The sequence below is a fragment of the Setaria italica genome, chromosome VII (genome assembly GCF_000263155.2).
Source record: "Setaria italica strain Yugu1 chromosome VII, Setaria_italica_v2.0, whole genome shotgun sequence".
NCBI lineage: Eukaryota > Viridiplantae > Streptophyta > Magnoliopsida > Poales > Poaceae > Setaria > Setaria italica.
Window position 1 is genome coordinate 28558438 of NC_028456.1, and position 13595 is coordinate 28572032.

At 51.4% G+C, this 13595-nt stretch overlaps 1 protein-coding gene across 1 annotated transcript; it reads left to right on the plus strand.

Moving 5' to 3' along the window:
* The first annotated feature begins 20 nt into the window (after window positions 1–20).
* Window positions 21–3875, plus strand: LOC101783711. The gene is made up of 6 exons (XM_004976576.2): window positions 21–996; window positions 1107–1361; window positions 1444–1565; window positions 2045–2481; window positions 2718–3061; window positions 3196–3875. Exons 1-6 carry the CDS (start codon window positions 924–926, stop codon window positions 3564–3566), a joined length of 1602 nt encoding a protein of 533 aa, XP_004976633.1. The 5' UTR covers window positions 21–923; the 3' UTR covers window positions 3567–3875.
* Window positions 3876–13595: the final 9720 nt, after the last annotated feature.

Here is a 13595-nt window from a genome sequence, read left to right on the forward strand (position 1 = left end):
AAAATCTGTAACGCAGTTGATGTCACGACGATCCGTTGATATGGATTTGTTCTACTCAACACGATGCAACTGCTCTCAGACTGAAATACTGAAGCCACACAAATTACAGAGATCACACAGTAGCCTCAACACAACAGCCGGCCGCTTCCGAGGTTCCGAAGCCCCCTGCCCCTCTCGCCTCCCCTGCCAAGTCCCAAACATCCGCTAGTAGCCGCCCCCGCCCAGTTCTCGCGGCCGCGGCCGATTTGCGACGCGCTAGTTCGGATCTGGCGCACTGCGGGGAGCAGACGCAGGGGGCGTGGCTCTCCCCACTCTGATGGATCCACCCCATGCCCCGAGCAGTCTGGATCTCCGCGGCGGCTGCTCGGGAACTCGTCGATCTGGACAGCGGCCGCCACCCGAAGAGGCAAACAGCGCGCCTCCTAGAGTGCGCGCAGCGCCCACCGCCGGCGGAATGGGAGGCCACGGCCATGTCGTGGCAGGCCGCAGGCGTGACACGAGGTGCACGCGTCCTCCGGCGCACCAGCCTCCATGACCTCCCGTTGTTGGTCCGCGAGACCGCGACATTCAACAAGGCAAGCGTCCCCCACTCCCCGGACGCCCCCGACGTCCCGTGCCGCCGCCGCCGCCGCCGCGCGCGGCGCTGCTTCGAAGAAGCGCCGCCGTCAAAGCCCAGACCAATTCTCATTACCCACCATGGAATAGAGTGGACTGGGCCGAAATCCCCTCACTTCGGTATCATTTCCGGGCCCATCAAAATTGGCTGAGCTCGGACCACGGGAGCGGGTCCGCTACAAAAATAAGCCCCCGACGACGTCTAGGGGAAAAAAGAAAAAGAAAAAAACCCAACGGAGAACCGGAACAAAGGGTGTTTGACCAAAGGTCTCGCGGCCTCCGGCTGTACGGCTCGCTTGCAGCGCGGAATGGGGAGCGGCGTGCCGCCTCCGGACGGCGTTTCTCCGGCCGGTGGATTCACCGTCGACGCCGCGGTGTACGGTGGGTTCTCCTCTCCGCGGGGCATTATGTTTGTTTGCTGCATTCGGTCGTCAAGTTGGGTTCTTACGTTCTTGGGGTTTCACCCCATGGCTCTTCTTGATTTCTTGAAGCCGATGGTGGGGGAAGCATTAAAGCGGGGAACACGAAGACGCTCTGTGCAGGGGCGGCGACCTCGCACTCGCACGGGAGAGACTACTCCTGCGAGAGGAACATGAAGACGCCGCCTGCAGGTGCAGGAGTAGCGGCGTCGTGCTCGCACGAGGAAGACTCTTCCTGCGAGAGGAACATGAAGACGCCGCCTGCAGATGCAGGGGTGGCGACGTCGCCGTTGCGGAAAGACTCCTCCGACCAGCCGTTATACGGAGGTGGGTCGCCTGCAGGTTCTGTTATTTCCGGTTCTTGCGAACTCTTTCTATTCTGCCTCACGGTGGATTCAATTTCTTGCAGCTGATGATGGGGGCTATTCTTCTGTGCCGAGTATGAAGCCCCCGACTTCCTCTGAGAATGGAATTCCAGCAGCAAAGCGGTGCAGAGTCGCAGATGTTAACGCTCTCGTGCAACACAAAGAGGTAAAACACAGAGTCTATCTTAGGCAGTATGTTCTTAATTTGTGTGCTAGTACTACTGCAATGTTTGGTGCATCAGATTTAATTTCGTTGAAGTTTAGGCCAGAGAATGTTGTAGTTTGTTTAGTTAAGACTTGGTCATTAGGATCCTTTAGGTTGATCTTCTAATACATATAGGATCCGGCGATCAAGCAAGCTCTGCTAGCCAGTAGCCCGCGAGAGCAACTGCAGGATCCGGTGATGCGCATATCACTCTCTTAACAGTCAAGTTTGTTCGTTGTTTAGGGCCTTAAGGTGCATATGTATGTGGCTTAAATTATTTAAACATGTAGAGCTTTGTATTCCTAATAATTAATAGGTAGTTTATTCAAGGTTGCATGGGAAATTTTGTAACCTGTTCTTAGATACATAGTGAGTTCTGTAAGAAAATGAAATCATCAATGTATCTGAGATTAATGCCTTCTCATTTTATGCTGCCTTAGGTCCCACCAATTACCAGGAGAGGCCCTTCAGTCAACTTAAATGTGGATGTCCTTATGGAGATCTTTGCTAGGCTACAACCTGATGTACTACTGCGCATGGCAACAGCTTGTAGTTTCTTCCGAGAGGTTATCAGATCATCTGATTTTCGACACTGCTACCGTTCAAATCAGAAGGGCAAAATGCTGGGCTTCTTTATGAAGAAAAAGGGACGTGGAAAAACACGTGTGATGTATCCATATGTTAGATGTGATGGTCTTTCTGCACAAATGTCACGAGCTTCAGAGTCAATTAGAGATCTGTGGGTTTCAGCAGAAACTTGCCCGAACAGTTATTGGCCATACTTTGAGCTATTGGACTCCAGGGATGGGAAGTTGCTGCTGTTAGCTGGCAACTCTAGTCGAGACCAAGATATGTTTGTGTTTTATCCCCATGCAAGGTATAGCAAATCCCCAAAATCAAACTTTCAACTATCTTCTCGTGTCTTCTTTCTGCCTACTCCAGTTTTTTCTAAACTGTAGCTTTAATCATGCCGCATGATGTGCCTTGTTTTCTCACGTACCTATTCTTGAATTGAGCTCTAGCTTGTTCTGACTAAAGCTTTACTTATATTGTTAAGTCTTTTTGCCTACTCTTGGATTAAACTCTAGCTTCTGCTAATTGTGTAATCCTCAGGAAGAATCGGCACCGGCAGATACCACGCCTACGGTTTTTCCATGACACCCAAATTGTGACTGCTGCATTACTTCCAGATGAACGGACTCATCATTACAATGTGATTGTTCTAGCAAAACGAGTCTCACGTTCAAAGGTGACATTGAATACTCCACTGGTGGAGACAGTGGTAGCATGCTATAGTTCTTCAGCCGGCAGATGGATTAAAGCAAAGACCATTCAGTCATTCGTACTGCCAGCTAAGAAAATGCTTCAAATTGGATCGGTACTCATTGATGACATGATATATTTCTTGCATCGCGGCGAAGAACTAATCACTGTTCAGATTTCCAGCCTGGAACTTGGTAACCGACTTTTCTTTTGTCCTGTCATTTGAAATCTCTACTAGGTTGATCTTCTCTCCATATAAACAAAGGGCATTTTCCATTGAATTTTTTCTTTATACGCTGACTGAACCTTGGTTTGACTTTCTTTTTAGCAACAACCATACTCCCTGATATTGGAGGTGCCAAAAAAACAACATTAAGGACGAGTCATATATCTCGAGGACAAGGCAGCCAGCTATGTTTAGCTATGGTTTCTGGAAGGAACATTAGGGTCTACACTTACAGCAACCCTTCAAAGTCTTGGGAAAACAAGACAAACTGGTTAACTCTAGGAGGAGGTATCAAAGTGATAGGATCATCTGAGAGTCAGGGCTTGATACTAGTGAAAACTGGCACTTTGGATGTTGTCTCTGTTGAAATGGAAACAGGCTTAGTGAAGTCAGTATCAGTTGGCAACTGTGAAAGTGATGAGGTTCTGGCGTACGAACAAGAGTGCCCTGCAGTCTCCCAAATGATCATGTGATAAATCCTGTACAATAGATGCGAAACCTGTTGTAAGGCCATATTGATTGGCGGATTGCTACTGCAGATTTGACAGAGAAAAGTATTGTTGTATGCTATTCACAAGCTTCAACCACTATGTGTGGTGCATCTGTAAATCCAGTTCTCGGTCATATGGTTTCATCATGAGCATTTGGTTGCAATTTTGTTTCGGGAATTAGATTGTAAATTCATGTATTGGATAATGCAAGTTCATATACAATTTTTTTGTTAGCCAACTTACACTAACAGATTGATTCATTGACTGGATCAAACATAATATTTTTCAGTCTGTTTCCTGCTATTTTTTTAGAATACAAAATAAGGTAAATGCAACGTCTTCTGTCCGAAAGTGTTTTTCCCGTCAGTTGTGGTTCGGTGATCTTATGGAACATGTGGAAGGGGCGTGCTCAGGTGTTTGAGCATGTTGCTCATCATCCACGGCTTCTGACGATCAAAATGATGGCAGAAGACCTTACCCTTTTTTAATAGTTACGGGGGGAGAGTATCCCCACCTGAATTGTATTAAGAGGTGTACTAGACCAGGGATCAACAGCCTCGATTTTTAGGAAACGCTCGGTTAATTTGTGAAAACCGGTCTAAAACCATAACAATCTACCTAGCTAAACTAGATCCTAAGCCCCAGCACAAGGGTGAATTTGTGGCATAATCACGAATAAGAAAACACCGTGCCCTAGCACAAGGGTGAAATTGTGGCACAATCACGTATAACAACACCGCGCCCCAGCACAAGGACGAAAACGTGGCATGACCACCCATCACAATACTAAGCTTCGCAACATCAAAATCAGCAGCAACAGGCTACCAGCGAGGATTCTCACAGCGATGCCCTCATGAGGGACACGATAATGACAGCGCCGTCATCGCTGGCCCTAGCCTTGGGCTGGATTTTCACCCGAAGAATCCATCACAATAGTGCGGGGAGGCACATCGAAGACGCCTCCAGGGAGGAAACGACACCCACAAGTATCGCTGTCAAGGCTTTCGCCACCGATCTCCGCCGAACCAACGCTTTCGCTGCACATCAATCGACATTCATGGCAACCCCAGCGGTCGTGGAAGGTGGTTACTCGCTCCTTGCCTGTCTGCAAGTAGTGGCGGACCCAGGATTTCAGAGCAGGGTATGCCCATTTCAATTTTGATTACCTCGCTGGCCTGGGCGCCTGGCCGTCGCGCCGAGCGGGACGCCGGGATCTCGCCCAACGGGCGGCGGCCGAACGCGCGGGCCGCGGGGGCGGGGGGCGCCGGGCGGGGCGGCGGACGGCGCGCCGGTGCCGCGAGCGCCGAGCAGGCGAGCGGCCGTGCGGGTGGAGGGCAGTCTGGTTCTGGCGGCGGCGCGGGCGGGCTACCTGGAGGCGCGGGCGGGCAGCCTGGCGGCGGCAGCGGCGCGCCGACCTTTTTTTTTTCTTTTAGCCCTTTCGAATTTTCGAAAGATTCTTACAAATACGCCCCTAGCGGAACCAACGCCAAGCTTACACATCTCGGCACCAGCTATTCTGACGCCAAGGTCCATACGCAGCTGTTGATGCGGATGCCGACATGGCGGGGGCTTTGCACCATCCATGGTGCCAAGCCTTGGCGCCGTGGATCTTGGCGCGAAGCTTGGCGCCGTAGGCCTTGACGCCGAGCAATTTACCCATGCCTCCTGACGTTTCGAATGAAACAAGTATAATTATTCCGAGGAGTGTGCAACAGGGGTTTGAACTCAGATCTTTGAGATAAGAAGCCCACGTCCTAACCAGTTGAACTAGAGCGTAGTTTGTTGCACACTCCTCGGAATAATTATACTTGTTTCGTTCGAAACGTCAGGAGGCATGGGGTAAAATGCTCGGCGCCAAGGCCTACGGCACCAAGCTTGGCACCAAGATCCACGGCGCCTGGCGCCAAGCTCCCGCCACGTCGGCATCTGCGCCAGCAGCTGCGCATGGACCTTGGCGCTAGGATGGTTGGCGCCGAGACGTGTAAGATTGGTGGCAACGTGGATGGCGCCAAGCTAAGGGTCCATTTTTTGAATTGGTTCCGCCAGGAGCGTATTTGTGAGAATCTTTCGCAAAAAGGGCTAAAACGGCAGCGACGCGATTCCGCGTCTGTTGGAGCTCGGAAGCTGCTGGCGGCTGCCCTACAGCGGGATTAGGGAGTGGGCTCTGGGCTGAGTGGGGGGAATCAGGGATTAGGGAATGGGAATAGGGAGTGGGCTCTAGGCTGAGTGGGGGGAATCGGGGATTAGGGAATGGGAAGGCTAGATGGGCCATTGGGCCGTCCGGCGGGTGTGGCCTGTGGGCTATTTGTGTTGGACGTGAATTGGAACCATAAAATAGGTGGGAGTATCAATTTTAAGATCTTAACTATATTATACATTAACTATATTATACATGTATATATCTCTGAGAAATACTAAATTTTTTCAAAAAATGTTAGGTATGCCTAGGAATACCTACGCACAACTGTGGGTCCGCCCCTGCCTGCAAGGTAATGTGCCAAGACCTTCCCATTTTGGCAGCACCGAGCCTCCTCTTCCTGCATGTTCTAGGAAAACCAAGAGATGCTAATATTGAGTTGGCTGAAATTGCCTGGGTCGACTACTAGTAACCTTACGACGCCAATCCAACGGATGAGATTCCCGTTTTCGAGACATGTTTCATTAAGAGAAAGAGAAACACTAGAATACTAGAACAATGACGCGGCTTCAAGGAAGTCTCAAAGTGCAGGACTCGACGTACGGTCACCACACAGGTAAGACACGACCTAGCACGGTAGCACCACGAGCAAAGGCGTTTACGAAACATAGACAAACACCGGATGCATGCACAATCGACCTATGCCCCTAAGTACAATACAACCTTAGAAATTAGGATGAAGAAGACAGAGTGATGACTACCGTAGCACCACAAGCATCCAAGCTAGATGTCCCTACCCTAAATAAATATATTCTTGCTTTATGTACAAAACGATCAAGGCTTCTACGAGCACGTGGCATCCTTAAAATTTTCCCAATCTCACTTGACCAAAGGAAGACTAGGAAATATGCTCGTGTGTTACTTATAGGCGAAGGCTATATGGATATATTATTGCCCTATAATTTGTTTGTGATAATATAATGTGTGAACTCTTACGGAGATGATGCCGGCCGGGGCGCGACAGGCCACTGGAAGCGGCGCGGTGGTGCACCTGGGAGCGGCGTGGTGGTGTGCGGCGGGGGTGCTAGCGGCGGCACGTCGAGGATGCGGCTCTGTGCGGCTTGGAGGTGCTGTGGTAGCGCAGTCAAGGGTGGTTCGCGTGGGTCTCGCTAGCGACACCTTGGTAGTATGGCTAGCATCGCCTGCGCAGTGGCGTGCCAACAACGCCATGAAGGTGTGGTTGGTAGCGCAGGGCCATCTTTGCGGCGCAGGCGTGGTGAAAACGGCGGTAGAGTGCGCTGGAGTGGCCGCACGCGTGGTGGTGGTGATCGAGGCATCATGGCTGCGAGTGAGGAGGTGCGGAAGGGACCGTGTCAGCAAGGAGGAGCGGAGGGCCCATGCTCGCTAAAAGATTTGGGTTCGTATGTGTGGTGCAGCTGTGATCTCGGTGACGGTAAGGCGAAGGTGAAGTTCCTGGAGTGGCTTGGTGGTACCAAGTCACCCCCGATGGCGAAGCAAACCTGAATCCTCGGAGAGTCCAGCGGTGGGAGAGGGGAGGCTCCCGTGCACTTTAAGGTGGTGTGTCCGAGGAGAGTCCGAGGAGTGGTGTGCGGCGATAGATGTGGCGAGGTCCTTCTATGTTGCCTTGGAGGTTCAGGATCCGGTGCAGTGCTTCGGTCGTTTTGGCGTGTAAGGTGCAACGGCGGTACTTCGACAAGGGGTCCTGCATGGTGGTGGTTTCTTCGGTGAGGTGTGGTGGGCTCCTCTTCTGACTTTTGCCAACGCAAGATCATGGTTGGGAGATCGACGATTGTGTGTGTGGCCTGAAGATGACGGTGGCATGGTGGAACAGCTATGGTAGCTATATGGCTTGCAGCGGACTGTGGCGTCCAGTTCTGCATGGCAGTGGCTGGTTGGCATGGGACATCATCAGGAATGACGGCGCTTGTGATGAGTGTTACTTGTCAGCTTTTCTCCCGGGTTGTGGTGGTGCGGTGTGGTGAGTTGAGTGGAGTTGAGTTGAGTTGTGCAGCTGTGTTGATATCTCAATCGAATCGGTTGTTGTTTTGAGCTAGTGTTTCGAGTGGAGTTGTGCGACAGTGTTGATGTCCCAATCCAACCGGCCGGTGTTGTGATGTGCCCAGTTTGGACGTATTCTTCTTCTTTTAATATAATTGGTAGCTCTACTGTCTGGTTTGTTTAAAAAAAAATACGACAGCTGTTGATAGCAGCAAATGGAGAATCAAAGGAACAGAACATGATCCTCACCTGAAGCAAGGATCAAATGAAGTGAGCACTTGAACTGTTTGTAACACTTGGTATATTTGGGCATATTGGACAAATCTTACTAGATATTGCCACCTAATAACAGTCTCCTATCCAGATTTATCACCGTGTTGTCAGTTTCAAGTTATGATAAGTGACATAGGCATTCACGTTGATTGATGCGTCATTTTGAAACAATATATTAAATTAATTGGCAGGTTTGTCTTATTCCTACGTTCTAAATTTTCAATTAAATAACAACAAAATGCAGAGACCAGTTTTATAAACTTGCCTGTCAACACATTTTCCAATTTACGGTGCAAGAACCTACTATACATGTATGCTAGTGACTGCAAGTGAGCTATTGCAGCTGCAACGTCCTGCCTCCACCTGTGGTACTAGAGCCGTTCCTCTCCATCGTGCGCGAAAGCTCTTGCCTCCAAGGCCCCGGATATGCGCAACGAGGCAGCTCCTTGCCTCTACCTTCCACCTGTGGTACTAGAGCCGTTCCTCTCCATCATGCGCGAAAGCTCCTGCATTTAAATTGCAGGTTCGTTTTATCTTCTTAGTTCATAGATATTATTATACATCTAAATATAGTGTATGTCTAGGTGCATAATAATATCTATAAATTTAGAAAAGTCTAAATGATCTATAATTTGGAACGGATGGAGTACTAAAGAAGATCACTTTGGCACGAGACACACGCACGCACGCACTTTGTTGGTGTTGCCCTAAAGTCTACCATCGTCATACCCACGGTATCTGCGAACCCACGTCTCCCTGACGACCTCCCCGTCCGTTCTGTACCCGAACTCGATCAGACGGCATGCCCACGGTACCTGAAGCGCACGTGATCGTCATACCCACGGTATCTTCGTTATACAGCTTTTATACGAGCATGTATAAGTTTGCAGCATTTATGCTTGCAAACTTATTTCACCTCATCAAGTTTATTAGCCCCTGGTCGGTACCAGTAAGTCACTAGAACTGGTCGGCGACGTACCGCGGGCGCAGGCCGTGGAGACGCTGAGCCCTGCACTCCGAGTATGTTTGGGACACATATGAGTAGGAAGCTAGGAAAACTGCCGGCTATCGAGGCCGCTGTGTGATCACTGCAATTCGTATGCACCAGTGCGAGAGCACTTGCATGCATCGTGTTCAGTACGAGGGCATTGCTTCTCCGAACCCTTCTTTCTCAATCAGCACGTGCTGTTCATTTCAAATAATGTTCGATACTATTATTATGTGAAATGGTAAAGCGTTCTACAAATAAATTCCTTGGCACGAGACGCACGCACTTTGTTGGTGTTGCCCTAAAAGCTACCATCGTCATACGCACGGTATCTGCGAACCCACGTCTCCCTGACGACCTCCCCGTCCGTTCTGTACCCGCACTCGATCAGACGCCACGGCTGCCTGAAGCGCACGTGATCCTTGAGCGCCACGAACACGTGCCGCCCAACGTCGTCCTCGTCCTCGTCCCGCTCTGAATAGCAGTAGCAATACTCGGGACCCGGCACGGACGGGTGCTCCACCGGCAGCTGCAGGTCCTCTTGTATCCCCATCACCGTGCGCGGCGTGCCGGGTGCGAAATCGACGAAGGTCCAGTCGCTGTGATCGCGACACTGGGCGAGGCACTCCCGGCAAAGCGCTCTCCTGCAGCAGCTCGCGTACGTGGCAGCCGGTCCGTGGCACCCGCTCCTTTCGCACGACCGGAATATGCTGTAGCCCGGCTGCTCCTTTGGGCGCCCTTGGTCGTCCCAAAGCGGCGGCGCGACATGATCGGGCTGCTCGTCGTCTTGGATGCCGGCCAAGCTCTCCTCGTACAGCATGGGGAAGGCCAGCAGCTGGTCCAGCGAGTACAAGGCATCGATTGCTCGTGTCCTCGTCTCATAGTAGCCCAGAGCTCGTCCTGTGTTGAGCAAGATCTTCTTGCCGTCGTCTTTGCCGGCGATCTCCATTGGAACCACTACCACGTTGTCTGTCCCGAGTGAAAAATCCGGGTGTTTGTCCAGGCAAACGTTGTAGGAGTTGGCCCATGATGCGCCGTGCTCCCGCATCATCCATATCCGCAGCGTATTTTCCTCCGCGTCGGCGACGACGACAGACAGCACTCCTTCCAGCTCCACGACAAACGGATTGCTAATACTACGGCCGTTGCACGGCTGGCACGGAAAGACGGTGAAGACCCGAGCCGAAATGTCAAATGCCACGACGAAGCGGTCTCCGGCCGCCGCTTCTAGTTCCGGCTCGCTCATCCAGTACAGCGTCCCGTCGACATGTGCAGGAGGCATGTCGGTCACTGGCATCGGCGGGTCGCCGACCCGGGTCCAGTACTCTGCGCAGTCCGTCTTGACCATGCACACTAGAGCGCCATCCAAGTGGCTTATCTCGACCACAACATGCTCCCGTGTTAGCCTGTCGAAGCCCAGCCCGACGTTCCTGCCACTGCCGACCGTGAAAGCATGGCGGCGTTGGTGGTCCGGAGGGCCAACTTTATTGTCTTGTGGATTATTGTTGTTACGGAACTTGCCGCGGATTCCAAGGCACCGGATGGAGCCGGTGCAAGGGTTGCACAGGTAGTCGTCGCTGCTGGTGCTTATCAGGTTGAGCCCGTGGCACGGCTTGGAGCAGACAACAAGCGGAGAGTCTAGCAGACGAGCTGCCGGATCGGGATGCCCAAGCCAAGTCTCCATTGGCATGAAGCCAAAGAAATTCTCCCGGGCACGGCCGCTGGTGACCATCACAACCTTCCTTCGCTGCCTGCTCACGAGCAGGTGTGACATGACGAAGCTCTCACTCTCAATCACCGCGTGCCACTGCTTGCAAACAAGCATGCATTGGGCAATTGATCTGACAGGCAACCTCACCAGGATTTCGGTCAGTGCCGACGCCACTTCCATCTGGCGACGACTTTCGCCGCCTGTACGGGCAAGGCTATCCTCGTACAGACCAAGCCGAAGACCGGCCACAGCTTCCTCCTGTAAACCGAGGACATTCGTGAGCACCGTCTCGGCGTCCCCTGTTGCCGGGTCGTATGCGTACACCCTGTGCTGAGAGGTAGCGATCAGTATCTTCTTCTCGCAGCTCATCATCTCCCCGTCTCCGCCAAGGTATCCAAGGACGGTGACGAACCGTGGGCTGTGCACGCCACTTGCTACATGCGGTGTCATGGCGATACGATGGACGAGCGACCAGGTGCTGGTGCGGTAATCTCTCAGCGCCCATATATCCATCATCAAGCTTTCTTCTCCATGGGGGAGATGGCGAAGGTCACGGACCATGCAGAGGGAGCCCTGGAGCTCGACCAGGTGCAACGGGACTGCCGGAGAGCTATCATCCAATTCCAATCCACGATACATGTCGTCGACAGCAGGTCCTGCGACCAGGTCGAAAGTCTCGCTGGCGACCGAGAAGCAGAGCACCGCAGCAGTGTAGTAGGGGTAAGCTATCGACTCAGGAAAGAGACCGCGATAATCCATATCCATGTTAGGGTAGATCTGCCAGTGCAAGAACCCGTTCGCAAACACAGGAGGCACTTTGGTCACGGCGGCCTCGAACATAAGGGCGCAGGCCATGGCATCAGCGAGACTCCGTGGCACGGGTAAGGAGACCGGCCTCCATTGGCGGCTCGGGCTGCATAGCGTGTAAACCTCACAGCGCGGGCGCAAGTCGTCCCCGTGGCAGAAGAGGTGGACCACCTTGTGCTCCTTGGTCTGATCATCGTAGGCCAGGCCGGCGCTGGAGAGGCCTTGGCCGTGGCGGCGCTGCTGCGGGAGGCGCCTGGACTCCCCGGTGCTGGGGTTGCACACCCAGTAGGCGAAGCCGCAGCTGGTGTCGGTCAGGAGGACCAGGCCGTTGCACGGCTTACTCGAGGCGATCAGGAAGCCGGGGCGCAGGCGGTCGATGGTGAAGAGCGGCTCGGCTCCCGCGCCGCCCGGGCGGCATGAGTAGACGGCCGTGGCGCCGTTGGGCGACGCGGGCGACGGCGCCAAGAGGACGAATTCGCTCGCCCTGCGCCTGCGGGCGCTGGCCTCGGCGGCGTATGCGTCCTTGAAGCCGGGAGAGGAGAGCAGCAAGGCCCATGCGCGGCAGACGGCGTGGAAGCGTATCGTGGCAGAAGCCGGCAGGCGTAACAGGATCAGTTCTACTATCTCGTCTGGTAGGCAGGCTGCGGAGGCGCTCTTGCTCCTCTTCTTGGACGATGCCATGCTACGGCGGGCGTTTTTTTTTTTTGACCTGGAAATCGATCAGAACGCGCGAGTCGGGCGGCATACGGGATCCGCCTGTACTGTAGTTATATTTGACGAGCTTCTGATCCGATCCGGAAACTACTTCGTGCCCGCCAAGAAAATTGCAAGAATCAGACTGTCGGGGTAGATCCACACTATCCACATGGAAGAAAGGAAGAACACGAACTCCTACTAGTATTCCTCTGTGATCCTACTAGTACTCATACCATGTAATCCTATTAGGACTTTTAGCTTATAACTGCTAGTAATCCCACGTCCTGAAGTATATAAAGGAGGGTAGGGATCCTTATATCGGAAGGTCAAGACCTCATAGAATCACAATAGAGTACCAAATCCTCAATACCAAACAACACCCAAACGTATGGCGTAATATACAATACCCAAAATAGTATGTAGGGTATTACGCTGCTCTGGCAATTCGAACCTGTATAAATCCGTGTATTGTGTCATCGCTTTTACTATCAAGTTCCAAATCTGCAGGAATTGAAATAGAGAAAGAGTAGCACCCACCACCATGTATGAAGTGTATTCGGTGAAATCATCGCGGTGTACTGTAAATGGGAGTCCAATGAATCCCATCAATGAATCCCATCATGTGTTATCACATAGTTTCTTTTGTTATCGATTAGCCTACTAAATACATGATATAAGTCCCAACTAAGCGCACACTTATTCTTTCCCCATTCTTCCTTGTGCACCATGAACATTCGTGAACTCCGGTGGATTTGCCGGCGGCAGAACAGTCCAACCTGATAAACAATATTCATATCATATTATATCCATGTTACATGACATACTTGCTAATTGACTTCATAAAGATATAATATTACAACAATTATTATACTAATTGCTTCCACATTTGCTTCCTACTGGCACTGGCTTGCCGCAATCTCGTGCAAGCTGAACAATCTCGCTCACCCCAAGCTTGATGTGCTGAAAATATAGTGGAGACTAAAACCAGGACAAGGAGTTGAATTATTACTTTTTTTCATATCCATCCAATACTAGTATGGGCGTCTGGTGGTGGTGTTACTGAGGCCAAATATTTATTTGCTCTATGGTGCTAGAAATGGGGAATATTCATCCTTACTTGGACCATGCTTGCAATGCACAGGCTTCTACTTATAGCACATGAGAATCCAGGTTTGGTTCCAATTAAATGCCCGAGAATCCACAGAAAGGATATATTGTACTCCCTCCATCCCAAATTGTAAGTCATTTCAAGAATCTTGGAGAGTCAAAGCATCTCAAGTTTGACCAAAATTATAGAGAAAAATATAAAGATTTATGACATCAAATAGATATACTATGAAAATATAATTGATAAAGAATCTACCGATACTTAGTTGACAT

Coding starts and splice junctions, on each gene's coding strand:
- LOC101783711 (XM_004976576.2), top strand. CDS start 924: ATGGGGAGCGGCGTGCCGCCTCCGGACGGCGTTTCTCCGGCCGGTGGA. Junction 2,482..2,717: donor GTGTTTTATCCCCATGCAAG/GTATAGCAAATC, acceptor TGTAATCCTCAG/GAAGAATCGGCACCGGCAGA. Junction 3,062..3,195: donor GATTTCCAGCCTGGAACTTG/GTAACCGACTTT, acceptor CTTTCTTTTTAG/CAACAACCATACTCCCTGAT.